This window comes from Danaus plexippus, chromosome Z, assembly GCF_018135715.1.
Source record: "Danaus plexippus chromosome Z, MEX_DaPlex, whole genome shotgun sequence".
NCBI lineage: Eukaryota > Metazoa > Arthropoda > Insecta > Lepidoptera > Nymphalidae > Danaus > Danaus plexippus.
Genome location: NC_083559.1, coordinates 3,418,306 through 3,441,351, shown reverse-complemented (window position 1 = coordinate 3,441,351; position 23,046 = coordinate 3,418,306). Strand labels below are relative to the sequence as shown.

General features: G+C 31.5%; 3 protein-coding genes and 1 long non-coding RNA gene across 10 annotated transcripts in view; 2 read left to right on the top strand and 2 right to left on the bottom strand.

The window, feature by feature from the left end:
• Nucleotides 1–531: 531 nt before the first annotated feature.
• Nucleotides 532–10,559, bottom strand: LOC116777512 (USP6 N-terminal-like protein). 5 transcript variants are annotated; one of them, XM_032671106.2, is made up of 7 exons: nt 10,270–10,558; nt 10,012–10,199; nt 8,022–8,850; nt 7,717–7,952; nt 6,213–6,274; nt 2,689–2,881; nt 532–1,833 (listed from the first exon to the last, which is right to left on the bottom strand). In XM_032671106.2, exons 2-7 carry the CDS (start codon nt 10,152–10,154, stop codon nt 1,482–1,484), a joined length of 1,815 nt encoding a protein of 604 aa, XP_032526997.1. In that variant the 5' UTR covers nt 10,155–10,199; nt 10,270–10,558; the 3' UTR covers nt 532–1,481. The 5 variants fall into 5 exon arrangements, with proteins under 5 accessions (XP_032526997.1, XP_032526998.1, XP_032527000.1 ...); XM_032671107.2 differs by having other exon boundaries at nt 10,408–10,557; XM_032671109.2 differs by having other exon boundaries at nt 2,698–2,881; nt 10,012–10,559.
• Nucleotides 10,560–12,346: 1,787 nt separating this feature from the next.
• On the top strand, nt 12,347–20,694 carry LOC116777751 (medium-chain specific acyl-CoA dehydrogenase, mitochondrial). 3 transcript variants are annotated; one of them, XM_032671456.2, is made up of 10 exons: nt 12,347–12,606; nt 13,325–13,421; nt 14,305–14,472; nt 15,221–15,324; nt 17,694–17,774; nt 18,015–18,145; nt 18,406–18,514; nt 19,251–19,391; nt 19,516–19,705; nt 20,220–20,694. In XM_032671456.2, exons 1-10 carry the CDS (start codon nt 12,589–12,591, stop codon nt 20,453–20,455), a joined length of 1,275 nt encoding a protein of 424 aa, XP_032527347.1. In that variant the 5' UTR covers nt 12,347–12,588; the 3' UTR covers nt 20,456–20,694. The 3 variants fall into 3 exon arrangements, with proteins under 3 accessions (XP_032527347.1, XP_032527349.1, XP_032527348.1); XM_032671458.2 differs by lacking the exon at nt 15,221–15,324 and adding an exon at nt 14,792–14,892; XM_032671457.2 differs by lacking the exon at nt 15,221–15,324 and adding an exon at nt 16,909–17,009 and having other exon boundaries at nt 12,348–12,606.
• Nucleotides 20,695–21,277: 583 nt separating this feature from the next.
• On the bottom strand, nt 21,278–21,801 carry LOC133319908 (uncharacterized). The gene is made up of 2 exons (XR_009753366.1): nt 21,714–21,801; nt 21,278–21,534 (listed from the first exon to the last, which is right to left on the bottom strand). It is a non-coding gene; the product is annotated as an uncharacterized LOC133319908 (long non-coding RNA).
• Nucleotides 21,802–22,529: 728 nt separating this feature from the next.
• Nucleotides 22,530–23,046, top strand: part of LOC116777749 (nuclear hormone receptor FTZ-F1) — a 47,300-nt gene continuing 46,783 nt past the window's right edge. The window contains exon 1 of the mRNA XM_032671453.2: nt 22,530–22,909. Within this exon, the coding sequence (XP_032527344.2) occupies nt 22,729–22,909 (181 nt within the window). The 5' untranslated portion in view covers nt 22,530–22,728. The remainder of the gene's footprint in view (nt 22,910–23,046) is intronic.

Genomic DNA, 23,046 nt, shown 5'->3' with positions numbered 1-23,046 from the left:
AAACCAATACATATTTTTGTTGGTCAATATAAAACATAGATCAAATCGTTTCCTAGAACGATCTTAAAAACAATATACATACTAATAAAATAATATTATTATTTTTCATAATTTCTGAACGCGTAACGGAATGTCTTTTCATATTAAAATAATGTAGGGACAGAAATGATATTCAGTCTAGAATTTTTATAACATATTAAAATTAATCTGGAGTTTTGTTACAATACCAAAATTATATTATTTTTTTTTTGGATACGACAGTAAAAACCTACTTAAATAATTATTAATTATAAATTTTAAATGATAGCACTCACAAGTTATGGCATTAATTGCACGCTTAGTCCAAGCTTGCATAGGAGCCTGTCGTTTCTCTACAATGACCTAATATAATACATTAGAGTGAGACTTTTGAAAGAATAAACTTACGAATGGACTAGGCATGAAAAAAGTTATGTTATACCCAAAAAAAAATCACTAACGAAATTTTAATACCACGATGACTTGGTTATCATGTTTAATATTAAACATAGCTTTACATATTTCCAAGTTAACCATGTTTTTTTTTTTTTTTGGTAGGCATTTCGTTTGTATCCCGAATAATGTACGCTTGTACATTCCAGTGTTAGGACTTAATAAAACAGGGCTAACCTTATTGATTCTCTTGTAAACAAAAAAAGGGGTCTTTTTAAAAAAAAAAAAGGATTTCTTAATGAAGCAAACAGATTCTAAAATCTATAACGTTTCTTGCTTCGTCTTAAGCAAATTGTGACGAAAGTAGAACTTTTTTTTACAATAATTTAAAATTGATTTTTCATATAATTCTCGACATCCAGATCCAACGTATTTTGGATCATAATTTCACCATATAAAATTGCCATAATTTTGGTGCCTCATGTTATTTAGTGAGAGTGCTTTTAAATAATACCCCTCCCCTTCATTTGTGTAGGTAGTAAAAATTGCATAGTAAAACTAATGACCGACCGTTTTTAATTTTTTTCATTTCTGAACGACTTTTTTAAGGGGATTTTTGAATGGACAACTACATATTAATGCAAGTGCAACATAAAATTGCAAAACCACCAATGGCACTTCACTAAAACTACGGTTTTCCGATACATAGTTATCTTATTAAGCAGATATAACAAAGACGGTCACTATAACGAAATAATCATATTATATATATAAAAAGCATATATATATATATATATATATATATATATGTGTGGAATGAGATTCGCTAAGACAATAATAAAATAAATATTTCCATACTAACTTATAAATATATATATAACATATTACAATAATAATGTTTCTTTACTCTTCGTATTCCATTATTTTAAAGTTTCTAGCCCTAAACAACTTTGCAAACACATCTACCTCCACCGCCTGTAGCTGAACTAATCAAAGCAAACTCGGGCAATATATAAAATACTAAAATATGACAAGTAAATCAGGAAAACGGTGTTATACGATGATTATGACTACTTATATTCATACATTCCTGGATGGGAGTCGATGTAGCGAGGTGATATTATGCGGCCGGAGTCCACTATCGGCGTCAGGAGCTCCTCCGAGGAAACTTGGATCCGGATCCTATTGTCCGGTACATTGCTGCCGTTGGTGTAGAAGTTTAGGGAGACAGGCTTGTGGTGCTCGTATTTATATTTGGATGGACTGACCGGCTGTAGGTGTGAAGGGCTCGCGAGGGGATTGTATGTGACGTGGATCCTGACCACGTCCTCTGACGGCGAGGCAGATGGTGGGTATGGAGTCGCCCTGGGCGTCGACTGGGCGGTTGGCAACCATTGCACGCTCAAACTACAGTTCCCGCAGCTGTAATGTTCACGCAAATCAATTTGGATTATATATAAAAATTTCATCACAGCCAGCTTTCTGCAACTACGCGAAGCCACTACGAGTGGTAGGGTATTCACTCTAAAGCAGTGTCGAGAATTTTTTGTAGTACAATATAAAAATTTTTTTTTGGACATTACTCTATACAGATCTTAATAGAAGAATTCAAATTTATAACAATAATTGTACCGATTATTTGTATATTTTTCTATCCATTTCTCCTTCAACCTGAAGCTATTTCAAAAATTATTCATGATACTAAAAGAAACACACAATGAGCTGATCCAAAGATCTTTATATTAGCTGTACCTAAAACATTCAACACCGACAAAACATGTGATGACATCAAACACGAAACGTGCAATCAAACATTCTCGTAACCTTCAAGTTAATCTCTACAGCGTATGAACAGCGTCGGTGACCGACTGGACACTGAGATAACATCCGCAAACAAAACAACGATGGTGGTCTTTATGTGTGTTGACATTTGATGGCATTACAAAGCAATCGTTAGCCGAGTTACTTTACGATCGCTGCGGCATGAGCTTGGTTATCCAACAGTGAGCTACCGACCCACCTTACTCTTACCGAAAATCTGTTAAACTCAGTCTTATAATCTCCCGGACGTAGCTAAGTATATGTCTTAGTTTGTGATCGCCAGCTCTGCCACCGGATCGCTTTACTGCGGTCCCTTTGACCCCACCTTGAGTACCGGATATCGTTACGGTAATACATTCAATAACATCGACAATTATACAAGTGTTTTCTCGTATGACATGATAAAAGGAAGGGGGTGGTCTGTGAGAGGTTCGTGATCTAGTGCGTCTATCTCACCCATCTGACCCAGTGCCGTCGTCGCTGATGTTGCTGTGGGTGTCCAGCGAATTGTCGGGAGCGTGGGACCTCCCGCTGGAGAACACGCTGAGGTCAGCGGTACTGGTCACGCTGGTGTCAGCGAGGGACCTCCTAGACCCCAAAACGGACACCGAGTCCTCGCACCGCACACCACTCGCTACGCCGCTATGATCTAGAAAACCACTACAACCTTGAATCCTTTATCATCTAGACCCCTCTCAACTATGGTTGCAGTTCTTCAATGAACTAAGTTTTGGTCTTGCCACAACTGATAGCTATGTTTGTCAAAATTAAATAATTTAATTATATCGTCGCAATGATTACTGAAATTAATAATAAATAAAATATATATGAAAAATTGAGAATTTAAACTGAAAATAATGATATAATTGGATATATAATTGTGCATGTAAAGCAAGCTCACCAATTTTGGCTTAAAGATGTATCATGATGTATATGAATGCAACCGAAACTAAGATAAGCAATTTATAAGTACTGGCCATAAATTCAATATTTTAAATAAAAAAAAAACTGAGGCATCGATACCGTAAAACATTAATTACGTGTTGTAATTGTAATAAGATTAATAAATATTTTTGTGTCGTGTCATTATACCCGCCATTAAATACAACTGTCACCTGTCACATGTCATCTGTCAAGTTAAATCATTCACACGACAGTAACTATAGACAAAATTGTATTCATTATAAGATACAGTTACAAAAATTCAAAAATATACATTATCATTAAAAAAAATATTCTAGACTTTTGATACTATTGTTACATCTTATTTAAATTAACAGTTACATGGAATGTCATGAAAATTAGAAATCTCTCTATTTTAATAGGTTTACTCGTAACCGATGATTTAATTTTACTGAAGTATCAAATTAATCGAGACCTCTGTGTTATAATTCATAAACTTATTCATCGAAATTAGACATCACATTGGTTTAGCGTCACACGAGGACATTTCTAAGGCATTGAATTTGTGGCCAGCCATTTAAAAAACACAGAAAAAATCATGCAAAATACACTTACCTCTAGACGGGAACGCGCACACAATCATAAGCAAAAAATGTGCCCAAAAGAACACATGCAAGTGTGACAAAAAAATCTCTGCTCGCAACCTAATCGAATTAACAACCCTTTAGTATTAACAACGGTCTAGCGTTCTCATTGTTTCCTGCGGCGAATTTTGGTATTGTCTTTGATCAGATAGTTCGGTGGTGTCTTGGTATAGGATGGGAAGGGTATGTCATTCAGGATGTTCATCGAGGCTTGGGATGTGTGGAGAGGTACAGCATTTTCATCTAAACGTAAAATTATTTCTTGAATTATATTTAAAATATTTAATTACGAACTATTTAGAAACTGAAGACTTATTTTAATAATTAATACGGCAATACTGCTGCGATATAACGTGGGCGAGTGCTAAAAATCTACCATGATATGTTATATTAAATATATAAGCAAATCATAGAAATAGAAGTGCTGTTTAAAATATCTATGTGATTTCTAAACAACTGTTACTTCTAGAACATACCATGAATAAGGTATATTGTAACTACTTTGACGTGTCTTCAGATCACAATTGGCGGCAAAACTAAAATAAAAAAATTATACTTTTAATGTGCCACCCTAGAACAGTATGACTAGGATTTATATTTCATCTAATAAAATACGTTAACATAGACAAAAATATATATTTAAATTTCCATGTCTTCATTTTCTAAACGTTAATAACATTAACACTCAATGTTTTAGATATAAACAATATAAATAATACCATAAAAAGCAGACACAATGTATAAAAAAAAGATGATAGGGGTGGGTTTATGTGTTGATGGCAATGACGAACAATTGAAACATCGATTAAAACAATTTCAATTAGGTATGGAGCAGAGATTCAATGATGATTTGACAAACAACGTCAAAATGCAACTGTTTTGACGTGTCAACGTCTACGTCACTAATTAAATAACCGGTACAATGTTAAACAAACAAAATCGTCCCAAAGTAAATGTTTATGTGTTTGTTAGTATCAATAAGAGATGTCTCATTAAATTAAGCGTGTTAATTACTGCGTGTTAATGACATAAACCCACCTCCGTACCACCATACATGCTGGTGCACAAAATGAACGAAAAAAATAAATACAGTGAAGTTTCGAGATACGGGGGTCGCCGAGCATATTGCTACCGATACACTGACGCTAGCATACATCACATGAAATAACTAATAAAAACTATATAATACAACAAATCTAAACGAATTTTTATTTTACAGGAATCGAATTTAACCAACGAAATGTATCGTTTGTACTGTTTGAAAAACTTAGGTTCCGATCTCTAAGGTGGCTGAATGAAATATTAAAACTTTAAATTTAATTAATTTAATATGAACACATGTACTATAAGTAAAATATAGATTTTTTTTAAAAAATAATAATGTAAGAAATTATTTCTGTATACCTACTATATGAAGTTATAATTTGGCTCTCCACATATTAATACTTAAATTCGATTTGGCTGCCTATAATGACATTATTAAATTTTATACCTCATATAATAATATATCATCAAATATTGGCAAGAAATATTTAAGTTAAAGTATTAAAAGGGCAGAAAGGAATATTAACAATAACATATCTATATTTACAGTCATGAATAGATTCCTTGTAATATCTTACCTAACAATCTAATTATTGAAATAACAATGTCGTATAAGCAACATACAAGCACCCCATTATATACAAACTTAACATCTGCTTTCACATAAATCTCCCATACAATTTTTTAATTTATAAAAAATGGGGAAACTTTTTCATATTGCATTGTTCATCCGATTAAGTATGTGTATGATTAAATCATTTTTTATATATTCTATTCATAACTATCTCTTCATACATTAATCTATTTGAATTTGTGTGTAACTTCCTCGTTAATATACATTTTCTTCTTATAATTAATACTATATCCAAGTGAGCTTCAAAAACTTCAATTTATGATTTTTATATGTGATTGTTATATCAGATCCTATAACTTCTATAGTGAGGGTTTTATTCACAGGAATACTATGTAAACAATGTATCTCAAATACAGAGAATACATGATGTGTTCGATTTGTACTTGAAGGTAAATCACATTTATTTTTAAAAAACTAATGTAGCAATTAATATGATTATCTAAACAAAATGGCGAAAACAATATAATGGAATTTATAATACAATAGCTAACTATAATCATTAATTAACAATGATCAGCATGCATTATAACTATGTATAGACTCAGCGAAATATCAAGCGGCATAGTTTTTTTCTATTCAACATCTGATTTAAATATAATCACAGTTAAACAATAACGATAATATTATATATATATATATATATATATATATATATAATATAATTTCTTTACTTAATTAATATATAAATCAGATGTGAGTTTATAAATGTGTGAAGTGATCTGAGAGGGAGTCATCGGTTGACAGTGACTCGTTACCTGACACGGTGTCACTTTGGGATACTCGGAGTTCCTGAAGCTCCAACGCTGCTTTCTCACGTCTGAAAAAAGGTAAATATCTGTATCATTAAAACTCCAATAAAATAAAGAAAAACAAAACAAACATGAAAATACGGTTGAAAAAAATATTTTAATTTCTACCAGATTATCTATGGTCTGAAGTTAGGGATGGTTGAAGTTCATATCCTTGGGTGGTGGATATTACCAGAAAGCAAAGTTCAGTAATTAGATACTAAAGATATGACCCTGATAGGAATATTACAGAGGCAGATTAAGCAGGCGCTGGACTTATATGGCCGGTTGATCTGCTATGGTCTCTGAAGTATGTTTATTTAAAGCGAATTTAAGTATTAATATGTTATGCATATAGTTCCATGTTTTGTTACATTGGCTGCATTTAATGGGAAGTGTAATAATCAGTTCTTCGTAAGTAGTTTAATACTAAAGACAAACAAGTTAAAACAAGCCACATCCAGTTTTTTTGGGCCGTAGAAAAAACTTTTCTTATAATTAACCTTACACTGGATCTTCACCTTAAATTATGCTTAAATATACAAGCATACAACAGAACTATCCATAATTATCAAGTTTAATAGCTATAGATATTAGGCAGTGTTCATATACTGAAGATTTTTTTATTTTATTGCCGACCGTTAGTGCTTCTCGACATCTATTGACAATAACATAAACATTTCAGACAATATTTATAAACCATGAAGAATTACAAGACATTTGTGTGAGTTTTATAGTTTCTGAGCACCGCTATCAGTGATGATTCAGATTTTTTTTATGTTGGATCAAATAATAGAAATAACATAAGGTCTGATTCAACACAAATTCAAGTCAGAATAAAATGTAATGTATTATTCTAGTACTATTCATACAATAGGGACAGTTGTGATTATTAATACTAAAAACTAATTCAATGAAAAATCCTTTTTATGTTTGTAGTAACGACTTATAAAAAATGTATGTGGTATCTCTATTCTAAAATGGAACAGATTTTTGACTTTAATAGTTTATCAGCTGACACAGTAAATATGAAAAGTAATTTCTAAAGTCACTAAATATAAAACAAATATATATATATATATATATATATATATGTGTGTGTGTGTGTGCGTTTCCTGCCCTATACATTAAATATATTATCCTTATAATTTTATATAGCTGACAGATTATCAAGACTTTTTATTATATTTTTACCAAAATAAAGACTTAAGATTCCAAACATGTTTACAATAAGTATGCATTATGTATTTTAAAGTAACCCTTTATGGCTAATAATAGCTATGGTTAGCTAAAAAAAATTTTGAATTCAACAAACCACTCTATACTTTTTCATTGATATATACAATACTTGTTTAATATATTTTATCATTACTGCATTGCACCGTCACTTTACATTATAGGGCCGTAAAAGATTAGCGTTCCGGAAAAAATCGTACATATATATATATATATGACTATATGACTTATGTACCTCAATATGACAGTGGCTCTGGCTTGCTTCTCGGTCTCCGAGAAATTTTCAGCCCTCTGACCTATTTTGGCCTTCTTATCCGGCTCCACGAATGCCCCTAGTTGTCGTTGGGGCAGTTCCGAGGGCGGTGGCGGCCCCGGATAATCAATCTTGGCTCTCTTCAACTCATCCATGGAACGCTCCAAATGGTGAATGACTATATCGTCCTCGTAACCGAAATCTTTATGAAGCTTAACCTGAAAACGTCAGCCAATTAACCATTTTATCGACATCTTATCGGAATGTGTCGGACACTATAATGATACCTGAATATAATTAACTATAAGATCCATGTCATTCAGCTTCATTATTGCCTTCTTGTGGAGTTTCAGTATTGTGTATGCCATCGCTGTGATAACGCGTTCCCCATCGAGAAGATATATATCCCACACTCTCAAACACAAACTGAATGGCACTCGTTCGACAAAGCACACAAAGAACCATTTGAGAGAATAAAGAATAGCGTCAAGGCCGAACTTATCGAAGTGTTGTTTCAGCTTTGGCATGAATTTCGTTAATATTTTATCGTGATGCTCTAAAAATCTCGTTAACTTCGGGAATCCCTCTACGTACAATCCGTGCATGGCATATTTTTTATCAGACAATAGAATTGCCAGTGCCCAAAACGCATCCTCCTCGTCCATGTACATTAACAGCACCCCGGCTAAACCGGACATACCCTGACAGTAGCCAACTTCAGAATTATACATACTATAGGCACAAAGGACATTAAACAGAGAGCACTGTTTCTCAGAATACCGTTCCCTATAGAACTGATGTTCACGGAACTGTCTGTTCACATCAGAATCTATTTGTCTTACATCCGTGGACCATTGCTTTGCAAGTCTAAGCATCTCCTGGTATTTCCCAACGTTTGTAGATTTCATTGAGTTAACATTCAGCAGCTTACACCATATCTTTATTCGTAGTGAATTTGGAATGCCTTTATATATTCTCCTGTGAAGTTTCTCTCTTGTGGCCGGCGTATCCCAGGAGCCGAGCATTTTAACCCATTTCTTCTCTCTTTCGACTTCCACATTGACTTTTTGCGGAGCCGTCTTGTGCAACAAACGCTCATCATGGATGAAACCATATCTGAAAATATTATTACAAATATAAATATTTATACCACTACAACTCACCTTGTCATTATTTATATAATGAGATTGTAATATACTGAAAACAAATTCATTAAAACTAGTCGCAAAGTAAAAAAACACAAGCACTAATGCTATTTATACAGCCTTATATAAATGATAAATTTATTAATTTATTAAATATGTTAGTTATTACTTTTGTATGGTTTTAAGTTATAAACAAGTTGAGTTTTAGATTTAGTAATATATTTTCAACTTCTATTCTAGAGTAATACCAATTGACACTTGTTTTACATATAATTTGTACATCATATTAAATAAAAAATAAATTTATTATTTATTAGCGAATTTTACTTCAATTTTTACAAGAAAGTCTCTATATATTTGTGAAGTATTTATGCTTAGCTGTTGCTGTGAATGTTTTGATAGCAATTACAGCAAGAATATTTCAAAGCTATTAAAAAGTTATACCAGAGGTTGTAATGAGATTTAATTATACATATTACACTACTTACTTAAGCACAACACATATTATCTGTTAAATAAAATCTAGAAGAGGCTTACTTCATACTTAAATGGTATGGAATTAAGCAAATTCATGTCAAAAGCTTATTGTAATAAGTGTTTTATCAAACAATAACAATCATTTCGAACATTTTACCAAAAAACAAATGGTTTTTTAAAACCATTATATGACCAATGAGTTTAAGAGGTATAGAAATCAATTCATACAGATGACTTTATCCCCGAGTAAATTGTTGCATAGCTAAATAATAAGACTAGTTTTATACTCAAAATATTAATGAGGCACTGAAACAAAGTAGTGGCTGATGCAAATGTATTAGAAATCGCAATGCTGATTTTATACTCTACTAGAGATACTATATGATAGTCTAAAAACTTCAGTCTGAAGCTAAGCAAATATTCTACATATTAAGAATAAAAATGAATATTATTGGATGTTTATACTCAAAATAACTGAACAATTGCCATGCCTTTCACATCTGTGATTTTTAAATATTCTTTAGTCATTGGTGTAAAATAAAAAATAATAATCGCATAGGATAAAGTGTTAACAGAAGTTGTGGTACGAAATAAGATTTTAGCTTAATTTATATATATGAAGTAAATATAAATTATAATGAAATCATTAAAATACCTATCAGTTTTATGATAATCTTCAAACTCGGGATCCTCCCAGGGGTCTATTTGACCGACGAGATTCTCGCGTCCCCTTTCGTATCTCTGAAAGATACGCTCCCGCTCCTCGGAAGCCCGTGCCAACAGAGCCTCCTCATTCATAACCCAGCCTGCTTGTGCCACATACCGATTCAACACCTACACGACCTAGAATCGTTTAACCGACTTACTAATGCGCCACTTGTGCTTCTTAACTTTCAGTCACACTATCACCCACATCTCAGACTTTTAACTTATCTCGCCCGTAACATTTTGAATGACTTTTTAATAATTTTTACTGCAGTCTTAGTTCATGGACGCCTTTTCTAAACAAATTCAAACCACGGAATAATAGATCATCTGTTGGATAACATACCGCGAACTAGAACAAAATGCTCTTTTTGTATACTATGTTTGAACATAAAAGACATTTCTTAAATTAATCATTTTTAACATAATATTATATTTTTAACGCCATAGAAACTACACGTCCCATGGAGTTTCGAGATATCAAAAATTAACTACAATTATGCTTTTATTATCTGTGCTGTTAGCGTATCTATAACCAAGGAAACGCCCCTTACAGACAGATACAGATACAGATTGTAAACTTTGTTTATGATTTTAAATTTTATTTATTTAAAGTATAAATAAATTTCTTTCAATTTCACACAATAAATTAAATCATACAAATCAAAAACCCATTGTTAAACATAAAATTTAAGTATTGTATCCCAAAAGTTAGAAATATGTTTTTATTTCCATTGTTCTATCAGTTTACCCCCTATACAAACTCCTCTATGGTACTCAAGATATATTAATCTGTTCTGTAGACAACATTTATTTCCACTAACATTATATTTTGATAACTAACCCAATAGTTTTAAAGATAAATATAAATATATAAACTAGCGTTACAATAACGTGTTGGGATATTTTATTGCTTATATATTATGAAAATATAATTTAGTTTAATAATTGAATACAGAATACAAAAACTCGATAACATATTTGAACCACCCATGTTTTTAGATTTAGGGTCGTAACTTCTTGCGTAACTACTACTAAAATACACTACATTATAATAAAACACGTCACATTTTCACACCACGCTAATTATTTACCATCATGAGAAGTGTATATTATAATAGATTTTTCAGTAGCATTAAAAATTTAATGTTCCAAACTTTAATATTGTATGGCATAGTGTTTTACTTTTCTTTTTTTCCACATTCATCAAAAAGAACCGGGAATATTATTCTTTTTGCGGACAAATCTCCAGGGTCTAGAAATTATAAAAACCATTCTTGAACAGACCTAAAGAGATATTTTCCATAGAAATGGGTGGACATTGGATGTTTGTCGTAAAGACGCAACTTTCCCAGTTTAAGTTTAAACTCTAACATGATAATAGTTTTAATTAACATAGAAGGTCAGCCTTTCTTATTTTATGAAAAGTACCAGTGAAGCAAAAGTTTCTATTAAGCCTGCAGTGCAAAAGTTATCCTCGCATTTTGCCACATAAGAAACCAGGAAAAGGAACGAGGTCCTAGTAAATGGTAATAAACCTGTTAGTCTCACGGTACTGTATTCTACTTGTGTACATAGATATAGAATAGTACGGAACATTACGTTTATACTAAGTTTCTGGAATACAATATGCATAGTGATTACCTTACCTTTTAGTAATTATCTCCTGAATATGACCTAATAGATGATAACATCTACATTACCGCAGTGAGATGCATTAAGACGTCAATAGATACAAAAGTAGACGAATCGCTTTGTTCTCTGTTGTGGATCTTTCCGGTGCTAAATCCTCTAGTAAGGGTAATACGCTACTTCGTTACTAAAAATTGGGAATGGTTTTGTGATGACATATTTTTATAAAGGTATGAATATCGTTTAAGTACCTATGTTTCTTTATATTTACACTATTACTTTTTTTACAGCCATGGAAAGAAAATTATTGTTTATATATATCTATTTGTTAATTTTTCTACTAGAGACCATTGGTTATTTAATTTGTAGCATTTGATAATAATTATGCATTTTTTGACTCGATTACCATTATGTTGCTTTAAAACAAATATGATTTATATCGCATCTTACAGGTTCCAAAAAAATTATAACATCAGGAAAATGCTTTTACAAATTTAATAGAAGTAACTAAACTAAATACAGTAAAATATGGAATACATAAACTTCGGTAGTAATTACTTGGTATTTCTCATATCGATTTTAGCGGGAGAAACCGATATTTAAAAGATCGGAGAATCGAAATATCGAACGCATGATACACTTTTGTTATCATCCGCCACTTGGCGTTTAAATAGCGAAAGAGCGTGGCGAAACTCACTATTGGTTGACTTGTTTGGTTTGTTATTAGTCTTGGAGGCTGGAGCAGTATTAGCTCCGACTAAAAACAAATTACTACTGATAGAATTTAAAACGGACTATCAGTTAGTCGTTATATTGCTCTAATAATTTAGCAAAAAAGTTTAGTGGCACTGGGCCCAATAGTTAAGTTTCATTTTAAAATCACTTCTTAATCAACATGAATCCTCTCACACAAGTAAGTAGTTATTTCTTTATTTTATTGAATTATGTCGTAGACTGAGTAAGTTAATAACAATTTTGCTATTCTCGATTCTTACAATTTTGTAATAATGATGTTCGCCATAATAAATACAAAGTTCAGTTTATGTAATTATATTTTCCCAACGTAGTCCAAAGTTCAATGTCCTCTTTAAAAAACGTTTATGTTTGTTAACGAGCAGAAGGTTTTTAATTAAAATTAACTTATAGCAAATGTTAATTTTTTAAGTATTTTACTTGGTATTTTGTATATTTCGTAATTTCTCAAAATTTTACTGCCTATTAAATTGTTTGAAAATTTTGGTTTTTCGAATACTTAAACATTACAATTCATTTACATTATTTTGTTATATTTTATTACATTTTAACACAATGCATGTATTAATTATTATTACTTATTGTGCATTGAGAAGAAAAAGTCTAAGTTGCTACTTGTACAATTTTACAGTAATTAAGTTTCTTTGTTAGAGGCACTCTCCGACGTGATGCATTGTATGCAAAATAATTGCATTTTTTACCAAACTTGTTGTTTTTAATTAACTGTAAAGCTGTCATTAGCTATCATTCAAATAAGACTAACAAGGTGCACCACACCGTTGCACGGATGAAGGCCATATTATAAAAAACAGTATGTATGCCGTATGAACTATTACTGATATTTTATATGTGATAGTTTAATTGTGACTATGTTGCAGGTGGTAAGGGCAACTCGTCCACTGTACCGTAAGCTGTCCACAACAGCGACGCTAGCATCGGCTCCAAAACCCATACCGCCAACAGGGTTATGTTTCGGTAATACAATTATTATGTTTTTAGACTTTGCTATTTTAAGTCATGTCTTACGTACTTCAATGTCTATCTTATCATGGATTTAACTTCTAAATAATCATAAAATTTTATTTATCATCCACCTTCACATCTAATATGATATACAATAGGTGGTACAACATAATTTTACTCCTTTTATCACATAATTAATCTGTTATAAATTTAACTGATTATAAAGGGCGAGCTTATGTTGAAAAATAATAAAAGTTATCTAAACATGAACGCAGTAACTCTCAAAAGTTTGTGTACTGTTTTAAAAAAATTTTATTCAAATATGTTTTTTATATTGTTGGCTCTATATTATGAAATATTATGGATGATATCTGTGTGAGTGTAGGGACATGGTAACAAAATTAAATGATTCGTAATGCAGTTCTGCAATACTTGAAGTGCATTCCGCAAGAATACTCAAATACAGTTGCTTTTATGTGTTTATCCAAGCTTTGCATCTTTATTGCCAAATCGAATGTTCGAATTACCAATGTAAAAGAAGTTGTGCCTTGAATCTTATATAAGTTATATATATTAAAATGTCAAATTTCATTTTTATTTATAATAATAGTTAGCTAAATTCAAATTATCTGTTTGATCATATTATTTTCATAATATCAAATAAATTTAATGCCATGAAAACAAAAAATTGTGAATATATACCAAAAAATTTCAATGATGATGTCTGTTTGAATACAAAAAAAAAATCTTTTTGATTAATATCAATATTTTTTGGTATCAAAGTCATATAATAAGTTAAGAGTTGTGGTTATTGGAAAACTTATAAACTGGTAAAGTGATGATAAAACTTTCTCAACTCGTACAAGCTGGGTCAAGTTTAACTTATTGTTTACAGAGTTAAGCGAAGAGCAGAAAGCGTTGCAGGATCTGGCTCGGAAGTTCACCAAAGAGGAGATCATACCGGTGGCTGCTCAATACGATAAGAGCGGGGAATACCCGTGGCCGATCGTGAAGAAAGCATGGGAAGTCGGCCTCATGAATGGCCACATCCCAGAACATTGTGGTAATGTTATCTTGCCATAAACATTACTTTGATTATAATCCTTAATCAGCTTATGTAACTCGTTTCGAAACTTACATTTGGCACGTGTAAAATTTACATAAAATTTACATCTTTTAAATAAACTACTCTGGGTTCCTTTCTTTTTTCCGTCAAATTTAAAAACTTGTAAAATTTGTCACAATTTTAATATATGTAGCATGTAGGTTGTCAAAACTGCAGTTGTCTATGGTGACCTCACTTGTAACTCGGGTTGGAAGCTAACTACTACTATTTGTTTATGGTAGGGTCTCAAAGTATATTAAAAATATAATTTCCACAGGAGGTTTAGGTTTAGGTGTGTCGGACAGTTGTCTTGTGTGTGAAGAGTTGGCCTTTGGCTGTGCCGGTATTATGACGGCGATTTATATCACCGAAGTTGGAGTGAGCATTACTGAATCGTTGACTTAGTTGTTAATGCATGTTTATAGTTAAAGTAGGCCTGCACTGTTTGTTACTGAACATTGAACGGTTTTTTTTTTACTTTGAGATTCTTTTCTTTCTTGGGCGGGTCTTTTTTATTTCATTTGTTCTAATTTGTGAAGAGGGATGTCATGCGGGCGTGTTTTATTCTTTCTTTTTGTCATTCCATATCAAGTTAAACTTATATACGAAATAAATGTATTTTCGTTCATATAAATAATGCTCAGCTTTTTATCGGCTACAATAAAGTATGTCTTTTAGTGTAGTAGTTGAATAGTACTAATTTCAGGGGGCATTGGGAACTTCGGAGTTTTTGACGAATGCATTATCGGTGAAGAGTTCTCCTTTGGGTGTACCGGGATAGCCACTGCCGTTGGCGGGACGGGTTTGGGAGTAAGTCTCAACATTTAAAATGCGTAGACCAGGTGTAGGAGCCGACATTTGTACGTTATGTTTCCCAGGTCTCGTTTTGGAGATTTATGTCTGTATACGTTTATTTTAAATATCCGTGTTTTATTTGTTTTTTTTTTTTTTTTTTAATTTAAAGCAATGATTGTTGAGCTTAAAATTGAATTGAAATCCGAGAGAAAATTTGACGATCTCTCGATTATTGAGATTCAGTCGCTTTACCATTCAAGCTGGTGCTCTGCCTCAATTCGGTGAATTAAGCGTTCTATAAATTTAACACTCACTTCGTGCGAATCCCGCTTTTTCTTACAGCCCGTTAACATTATCGGTTTTTAAACCGGTATAACGACAGTCAAGCACTATCCAGTCACCACTAATAACATACATTAATAATAATTATCTATAAATTATTCGGTTGTAATACATAATACTATTGATAGTATAAATTACTGTAAATGTTTTTTTTTTTTTTGTATATCTTGTCTAGAATTTTGTTATATCAATATTTTTATACGCTTCAATAGTCATTACGGACTTATTTTATATGCATCATTAAGGTTTTATTTCTCATTTAAGCACTTATTGCAAGCTATTACTGGACTTCAATCACGCTTAGCTTAATTTTGTTGTCAAACAAATTTATGGTCCTATCCCTCTCATTTGTGGATGTTGTTTTCAAAATTTAAGTTTTCTAGAATTCTGCATACTTTTATTTTTGCATTATGCTAATTTGACACATTGTGATCAATGAAGAACTCGCGAATTGCTTAGTATTAGAAAATACAACAAAATATATTATTAAATGTTGCCAATTTATTTGAAATTATTAACTAATTCAATGAAGAGTGTTGCTGGGAGAAAAAAATAATAAAAATGACATTGGTGTTCCATGTCAGCCAGATATAATTTTTCGATTCACAACATAACAACTTTATGATATATTTAATCTTTTGTCTTAATTCTCAACGATAAGTATTTATTTTTTCATTATAAATTTCGTACTTTCTGATATTCCCATTGTTGTTGGAACTAAAATGTTGGAGATATTTTACTAATTATAATAATTTACCCTACATATGTTGTAACTGAAAAAAGTTAGTGGGCGTTTTTTGCATTAAATCACTTCATATAATTACATACCATATAATAATCTCTGGCAGACATACAATCTTTGCATAAGTCTAAACTACCATTTACATTATACAAATACTTCCATAATAAGTAATAACTTCATTCGGACTTGGTGTTTAAATTACCTATGCCATACATTATATACTTTTTTAATATATAATCTTATTATATATTGAGATTTAGCTACAATCGGTTACGATAATTGACTTGCACTGCACAACATATGACATTGTTTAAATGTAACTAATATTTTTCGGAATTACTACGCGTATTTTATTATTTTTAAAACCTACCTACTCCCGATTTATCGGTTACTTTTCAGCAACCGCGATCACGGGCAGGGATGTGAATTGAGATTGATTTATCGCAATAAGTTTTTTGGGTGTAGGTGATTTCGAACATCAAGGTCACCGTCTAAAGTGGGTATTGATCTTTTAGGTGGTATGGACGTTGGTGTATTTGATGGGTGTTTGGTTGCCGAAGAGTTGGCATTCGGATGTACGGGGATCATGACAGCAATGGAAGCAAGCGGTCTGGGTGTGAGTGTTATGCTGTTACTGTTACGCTACTTGCAGCTTCGCTTCCCTCATCCATTAATTCAACCCAAATTATAATTACATCGACATAATTTCTAACACGTATTAACTTAAATGCATTTATATGTCTAATATAAGTCATCCGACCCGCATGTCATATTAAAAATCGTTGTTCTATTACTCCAAAACGTGATCTAAATTATATATTTCTATAATTACTCGCTATTAACGTGCCTATCATCGGCACCATTACCGTGAGTTTGTGTTAAACGTTACACGGACATTTTTAAGTTTAACATTCATATGTTAGATTAATAATGAAAATTGTAAGCCGTTCTGTGTACTACGACTACGCAAACTCGTGGACTACCGAGATATCATAGTTTTGAAAAGTATTCTAGTAATGCGTTACAATTTTTTATTATTTCATAATATAACCAAATTGTAATATGACATTTAGATTTGTAATTAACTGTCATCTAAATTAATTGAGTCAATTGTATTTTAATAACTTCTAAATTAAATTCACATTAAATTTATAATGATAATAAAGTGCATATTTATAGTATGGATAACAAATTGAAAATATAAATGTCGTTCGTCTCTATTGGTCTCGATAGCATTGTTTTTTTTTATGATTTCCTGCTCCCGAAATGTTTCTTTTCTTACAAGCCGTCCGTGTTTTAGCAAACCCCCGTCATCATAGCCGGTAACAAGGAACAACAGAAGAAATACCTCGGCAGGCTGATTGATGAGCCCTTAGTGGCGGTAAGTGTAACCCCAAATAAAATATACATAACCTAAATTCAGTTTTTATTATGAATGAAATACTTTTCATATTAGAACAATTACTTTGGATATATTTCATTGTATTGATCTTCCTGGTATCAGTGAATTCAGTGTTACAGTCTGTATAAAGATTACTTTAAATTGACAATGAATTTGGTTTAACATCGTAATAACGTCAGTTTGTATGAACAATTATTATATTATATTGTCTAAACTCAGGCGTACTGTGTAACTGAACCGGGTGCCGGTTCAGACGTGGCCGGCGTCAAGACCAAGGCTGAGAAGAAAGGCGACGAATGGATCCTCAATGGTCAGAAAATGTGGATAACCAACGGCGGTGTAGCCAACTGGTAATGAACTATCTTTATAAAACAAACGAAACCGTGACATTTGATGACAGTTGTCTTCATACCATAGACAATACTTAGACCAGTGCTGAATTAGACCATAGAGAAAACACTGTTTAAAAATGAGCAAGCATAAAAGTAATTAATTTTAAATAAAACAGAACAGAATATGTATCAAGCATTAATAATACAAATTAATAGCGTTAAGATCTCTAATATTGTCATTTCAATGATTTTTTTAATGATGTCCTCATGTATACAAGGTACTTCGTGCTGGCTCGTACGAATCCTGATCCGAAGTGTCCAGCCAGCAAGGCCTTCACCGGCTTCATCGTGGAGAGAGATTGGCCTGGAGTTGTTCCTGGACGCAAAGTTAGTATCGAACACACATATTTTTTACGTTCTATATTTATGCGTAGACTTTTCTTAAAGCATGATAAAATTAGGTAATATCATCACCCCTTCATTTCTTTTACATACAGAATTATTGTTGTAACTATAAATATTTTTGGTTTACAAACTAAAAAATCAGAAGCTTTTCTAAGTTTGAAAATAAAGAAACTAAATTTTATCGATACTATTTTGTGAGATGTTTCTTACGTTTTTATTATGATGTATAAATACAATTATTACTTTAAGAATAAAGTTAATTTCAGTATAATTTAATTATATTTCGATTATTCTCTGGTAATTTTTAGTCCGACTTACTTCGTATCAACAAATATTAAGAACACTATCAAGTACAAGAAAATTAATGACCTAATTTGTAATTTTCAAACATCGTCATATTCTTGTGTATTGTATGTTTGACTATATCTAAAACCTGCTACTTGCGTTCAAAAATGGGAACATATGAAGCAAAATCGGTGAAATAATATTTTAGGGGTTATGATGAAACAAAACATTTCGTTCTTTTTTATATTTTTTATGCACAAAACTTTTGTTTTAGCTTGAAAATTATACTACCAAATATCATTTCTTTACGTATGTATAAAAAATTGCTGCTAATTGGGATGTATTTTATGATAATATTTGTAAACAATTTCTTACAACTTTTCAAAAAAATATCTTCTAAGAATTTTTTTTACCGTATTCCATATAAATACAGGAGCAGAACATGGGCCAGCGCGCGTCTGACACTCGCGGTATAACCTTTGAGGATGTCCGCATACCTAAAGAAAATGTCCTCATTGGTGAGGGCGCTGGTTTCAAGATAGCCATGGGAGCCTTCGACAAAACACGCCCACCGGTATTTATACTAATAATATATATATAGTATATATGAAATTAATATTTTTTTTTATAAGAAAATTCAGTTTCAATATTACTATTGCCTAATATTTACAATTATATAATAATCATCGTTATCACAGGTTGCCGCAGGAGCCACAGGTTTGGCCACTCGAGCTTTACACGAGGCCACTAAATACTCTTTGGAACGCAAGACTTTTGGGGTGCCAATCGCTCATCACCAAGCGGTTGCCTTTATGCTAGCTGATATGGCCATCGGTGTGGAAACTGCTAGACTGGCCTGGCAGAAGTCTGCATGGATGGTAGACCACGGTACGGTCTCTTTGAATTAAGAATATCTCATATTTGTTCTCTATTAGACAGCTCATAACACAATTCAATCGGCTTGTCCGTACTTACCAACAATAATTAATGTCATAATGTATCTATGTTAATATTTAATAGAAAAAATTAGAATGTAAGGGTGAAGTCACAATAGTAGTTATCTGTAGGCAGGCAATTGAATTTTTTAAACAAATTTTTGGTTTATATAATGATATTATATAAAAATAATATAAAAGAGCTTGGTCGCTGTGACCTACATATTATCTTTAAAGCAAGTGCTCACATCTTGGTATGTGTATTTTTTGTTTTAATCAAAAAAATAGCTAACTTTTATAATATGTAATTCTCAGAAAAGATATTTAATAAATGAAGGTTTTCTAAAACATAGTTACTCCTAAAATCTTTTGTGCCGATCTGATCCTGGTCCACTTCAATAATGAACGGATTAAATTATACGCCTTCTTCAGCAGCTACATATTAATATTTATATCAATTATTTCAGGCCAAAAGAACACAGTCTTGGCGTCTGTCGCTAAATGCTTTGCGTCCGAAGTGGCAAACAAGTCGGCCGCTGATGCAGTCCAAATATTTGGAGGAAACGGTTTCAATACAGAATATCCAGTAGAGAAACTTATGCGCGACGCTAAAATATACCAGATATATGAAGGAACTTCCCAAATACAGAGACTCATCATCTCCAGGGAGATTCTCACGGCAGCCAAGCAGAGTAACGCATAATGTATTCTGTTATTATGATTTGTAAAACTTCTATTGTCTATATTCATATATACAAAGTTTTGTAACATGTTTTTTGTAAATCACAACATATAATATGCTTCATGGTTTTTAATATGCTTTTTAGATGATAAGCAAGTTTGGATTGTTATTTTTACCGGTTTAAGAAATAAATTACATTATACCTTTTGGAACAAAGTATTTATGAATGTTAAGAGAAATTAAATAGTTTGTTATATTTATTTATTTTTTACTTTTTTAAAAAAAGAATTCATTTCATCAATCCCGATCACATGTCAAATCTGTCGGACAATTAGAAAAAAAGTATAATGAGAATGAGAATTATAATAAAGTACTCAAAATTATAATTCAGCCAAAAAATAAAAACATTTAAATTGGCAACCTATTTCATGATTAAGGTGTGAATGTGGCCATAGCATAAAAAAAAGGAATGAGAAAAAAATTAAATCATTCTAAGTAGAATTAAAATAATTTGAATAGTAACATTTTCTTACTGCTCTGAACTAGAATTTCAATAGGTTGTTATTGGCACGTGTATACAGGGTTGACAATTGAGATTTTTTAACTAATACCAAAATTTTATACATGAAATGTTATCACCCGACTGGTCTTATTAATGGAAAAATATTTTTATTTTTCCAGTACCTTATTAATTTTTGGAATTAATAGATATAAATCATTTAAAAAACCCATATACGTATATTTTTTAGTGGAGTCCTTATTTTATAAGTAAATACTAGTTTGGAGGTTTTAACATTTTGATGGAATTCAATGAAGATAGGAATGATAAATAATATAGTTCCGTTTCAATGACAAATTAATCTTAAACTATGCTTCTTAAATTATATTATAAATTTCATCGACCTCTAATAATGTATTTTATAAATACTGACATATTAGTAGATATGGCCAAATAGGTAAAATAAAGGCCTCATTTAGAAAATAATTAAAATAAAAAACAATTCCTTTTTTCTTCATTTGTTTTCGCCTAGATAGCGCTTGGATGTTATTCTACCCTTTAGTAGCTGCAAATAAAGCCGTAGGTGATGAACACACCATCTCTGCAACATACCGTTCATTTTAGTCTTGAGTACACCAAAATTATCAAATGAAGCAAACAAACTGTCCTAGTCCTTTTCATTACCTCTTAACATGTCTTTAAAATAGCTCTTAACTGTTTACGTATACTTTTCTAAGTAATTTTTATTGATCAATGCTTTATATTTGTAGGACAACTTACCCGTGCTTATTGGATGTTTCTTTTTTATCCACATACTTATTAAATATGAATTTGGACACAAAGTTGTCAACCATCGGTAATGTATATGTCAAATGTCAAAGTCTATTTGCTTCTAGGTTGTTTTTAATTAATTAATATTTTTACACAATTAATGATTTAGCTTCAAAGAATATTTTTTATAAAATTTTTAATAACTTATTTTTCTAAGTTATTTAAAAATAATTTTGTTAATTATTTATTCTTTATTTCAACTGGCAACTGAATGTTATTAGTTTGTTCAATAGATGGCGTTTCTTTAAACCGGATGTTATAATCAAATTAGGTTATTTAAAAAGTATTAAAGTTGTTTTAATTGAAAGTAATATTATTATTACGCATGAAACAAAAAAAACATTAATTTATTTTGATTATTTAAAAACGAAATATTTAAATTGTTTCAGTTTATGCATATTTTTTGATCGCACTCAAACAGATTGACCTACATTCAAAGCCCTTGTGAAAGAATTGTGCAATAGAAACGGACATTTATTACACAACTCAACGTATTCATAAGCAAATGTATTCATTTTGCACTGTTTAAAAGATTTTTTACAAAATAAACCCTCTTGAGATAGAGCATTTAAGTACTCTTAAAGTATTGTTCTTTCTCATACAAGATTATATTAAGCGCATTTATTAGATTAAAAATAACACAATTAAATATTCGATAATTTTACTGGATATTTAAAAAAAATAGGCCATGACACACTTTTTTCGAATTAGGTTAATTTCTTACTGCCCTTTACCGACTTATTTCAATGTCAGTCATGAGTAGAGTAGCTCTATTGAACCCGAGTTATGTCGGATTATCAAAGTGTAAGTGAAGTGGCCTAGAGACCTACATTTAGTGTTTTATAGGGAATTATTGATATTTATGTAAAAAAATTGAGATACAATATTTTTCTAAACGTAGTAGATGACATTTTACTTTTCTTGCGGACAGCTAAATTTAGTTGTTTCGCTTAACCGTCCATAAATGATGCATGAAGACTCTCCGAAAATGAGTGTTACGCAGGGTCTGAACGCTTCGATGAGCCAGCCAAAGAGTGATATGGTGTTGGAGGGCACTGTGGAATATGAAATGACTTCCACAGAGGCTAAGCCGAGCGAAAATATACAAATGGACCTTAAAATTGCGTATGCAGATCCTTTAAATGGTACGTACACTTGTTCTGCTATTTACATATTATTAGTTATGTCTACATTTCTACAAGAACCTATTTATAGATTACATTGATTCAGCCGGATGTGATCGTTGACGAAGTTTAAGGCATAAATTTCATCACAGACCTTT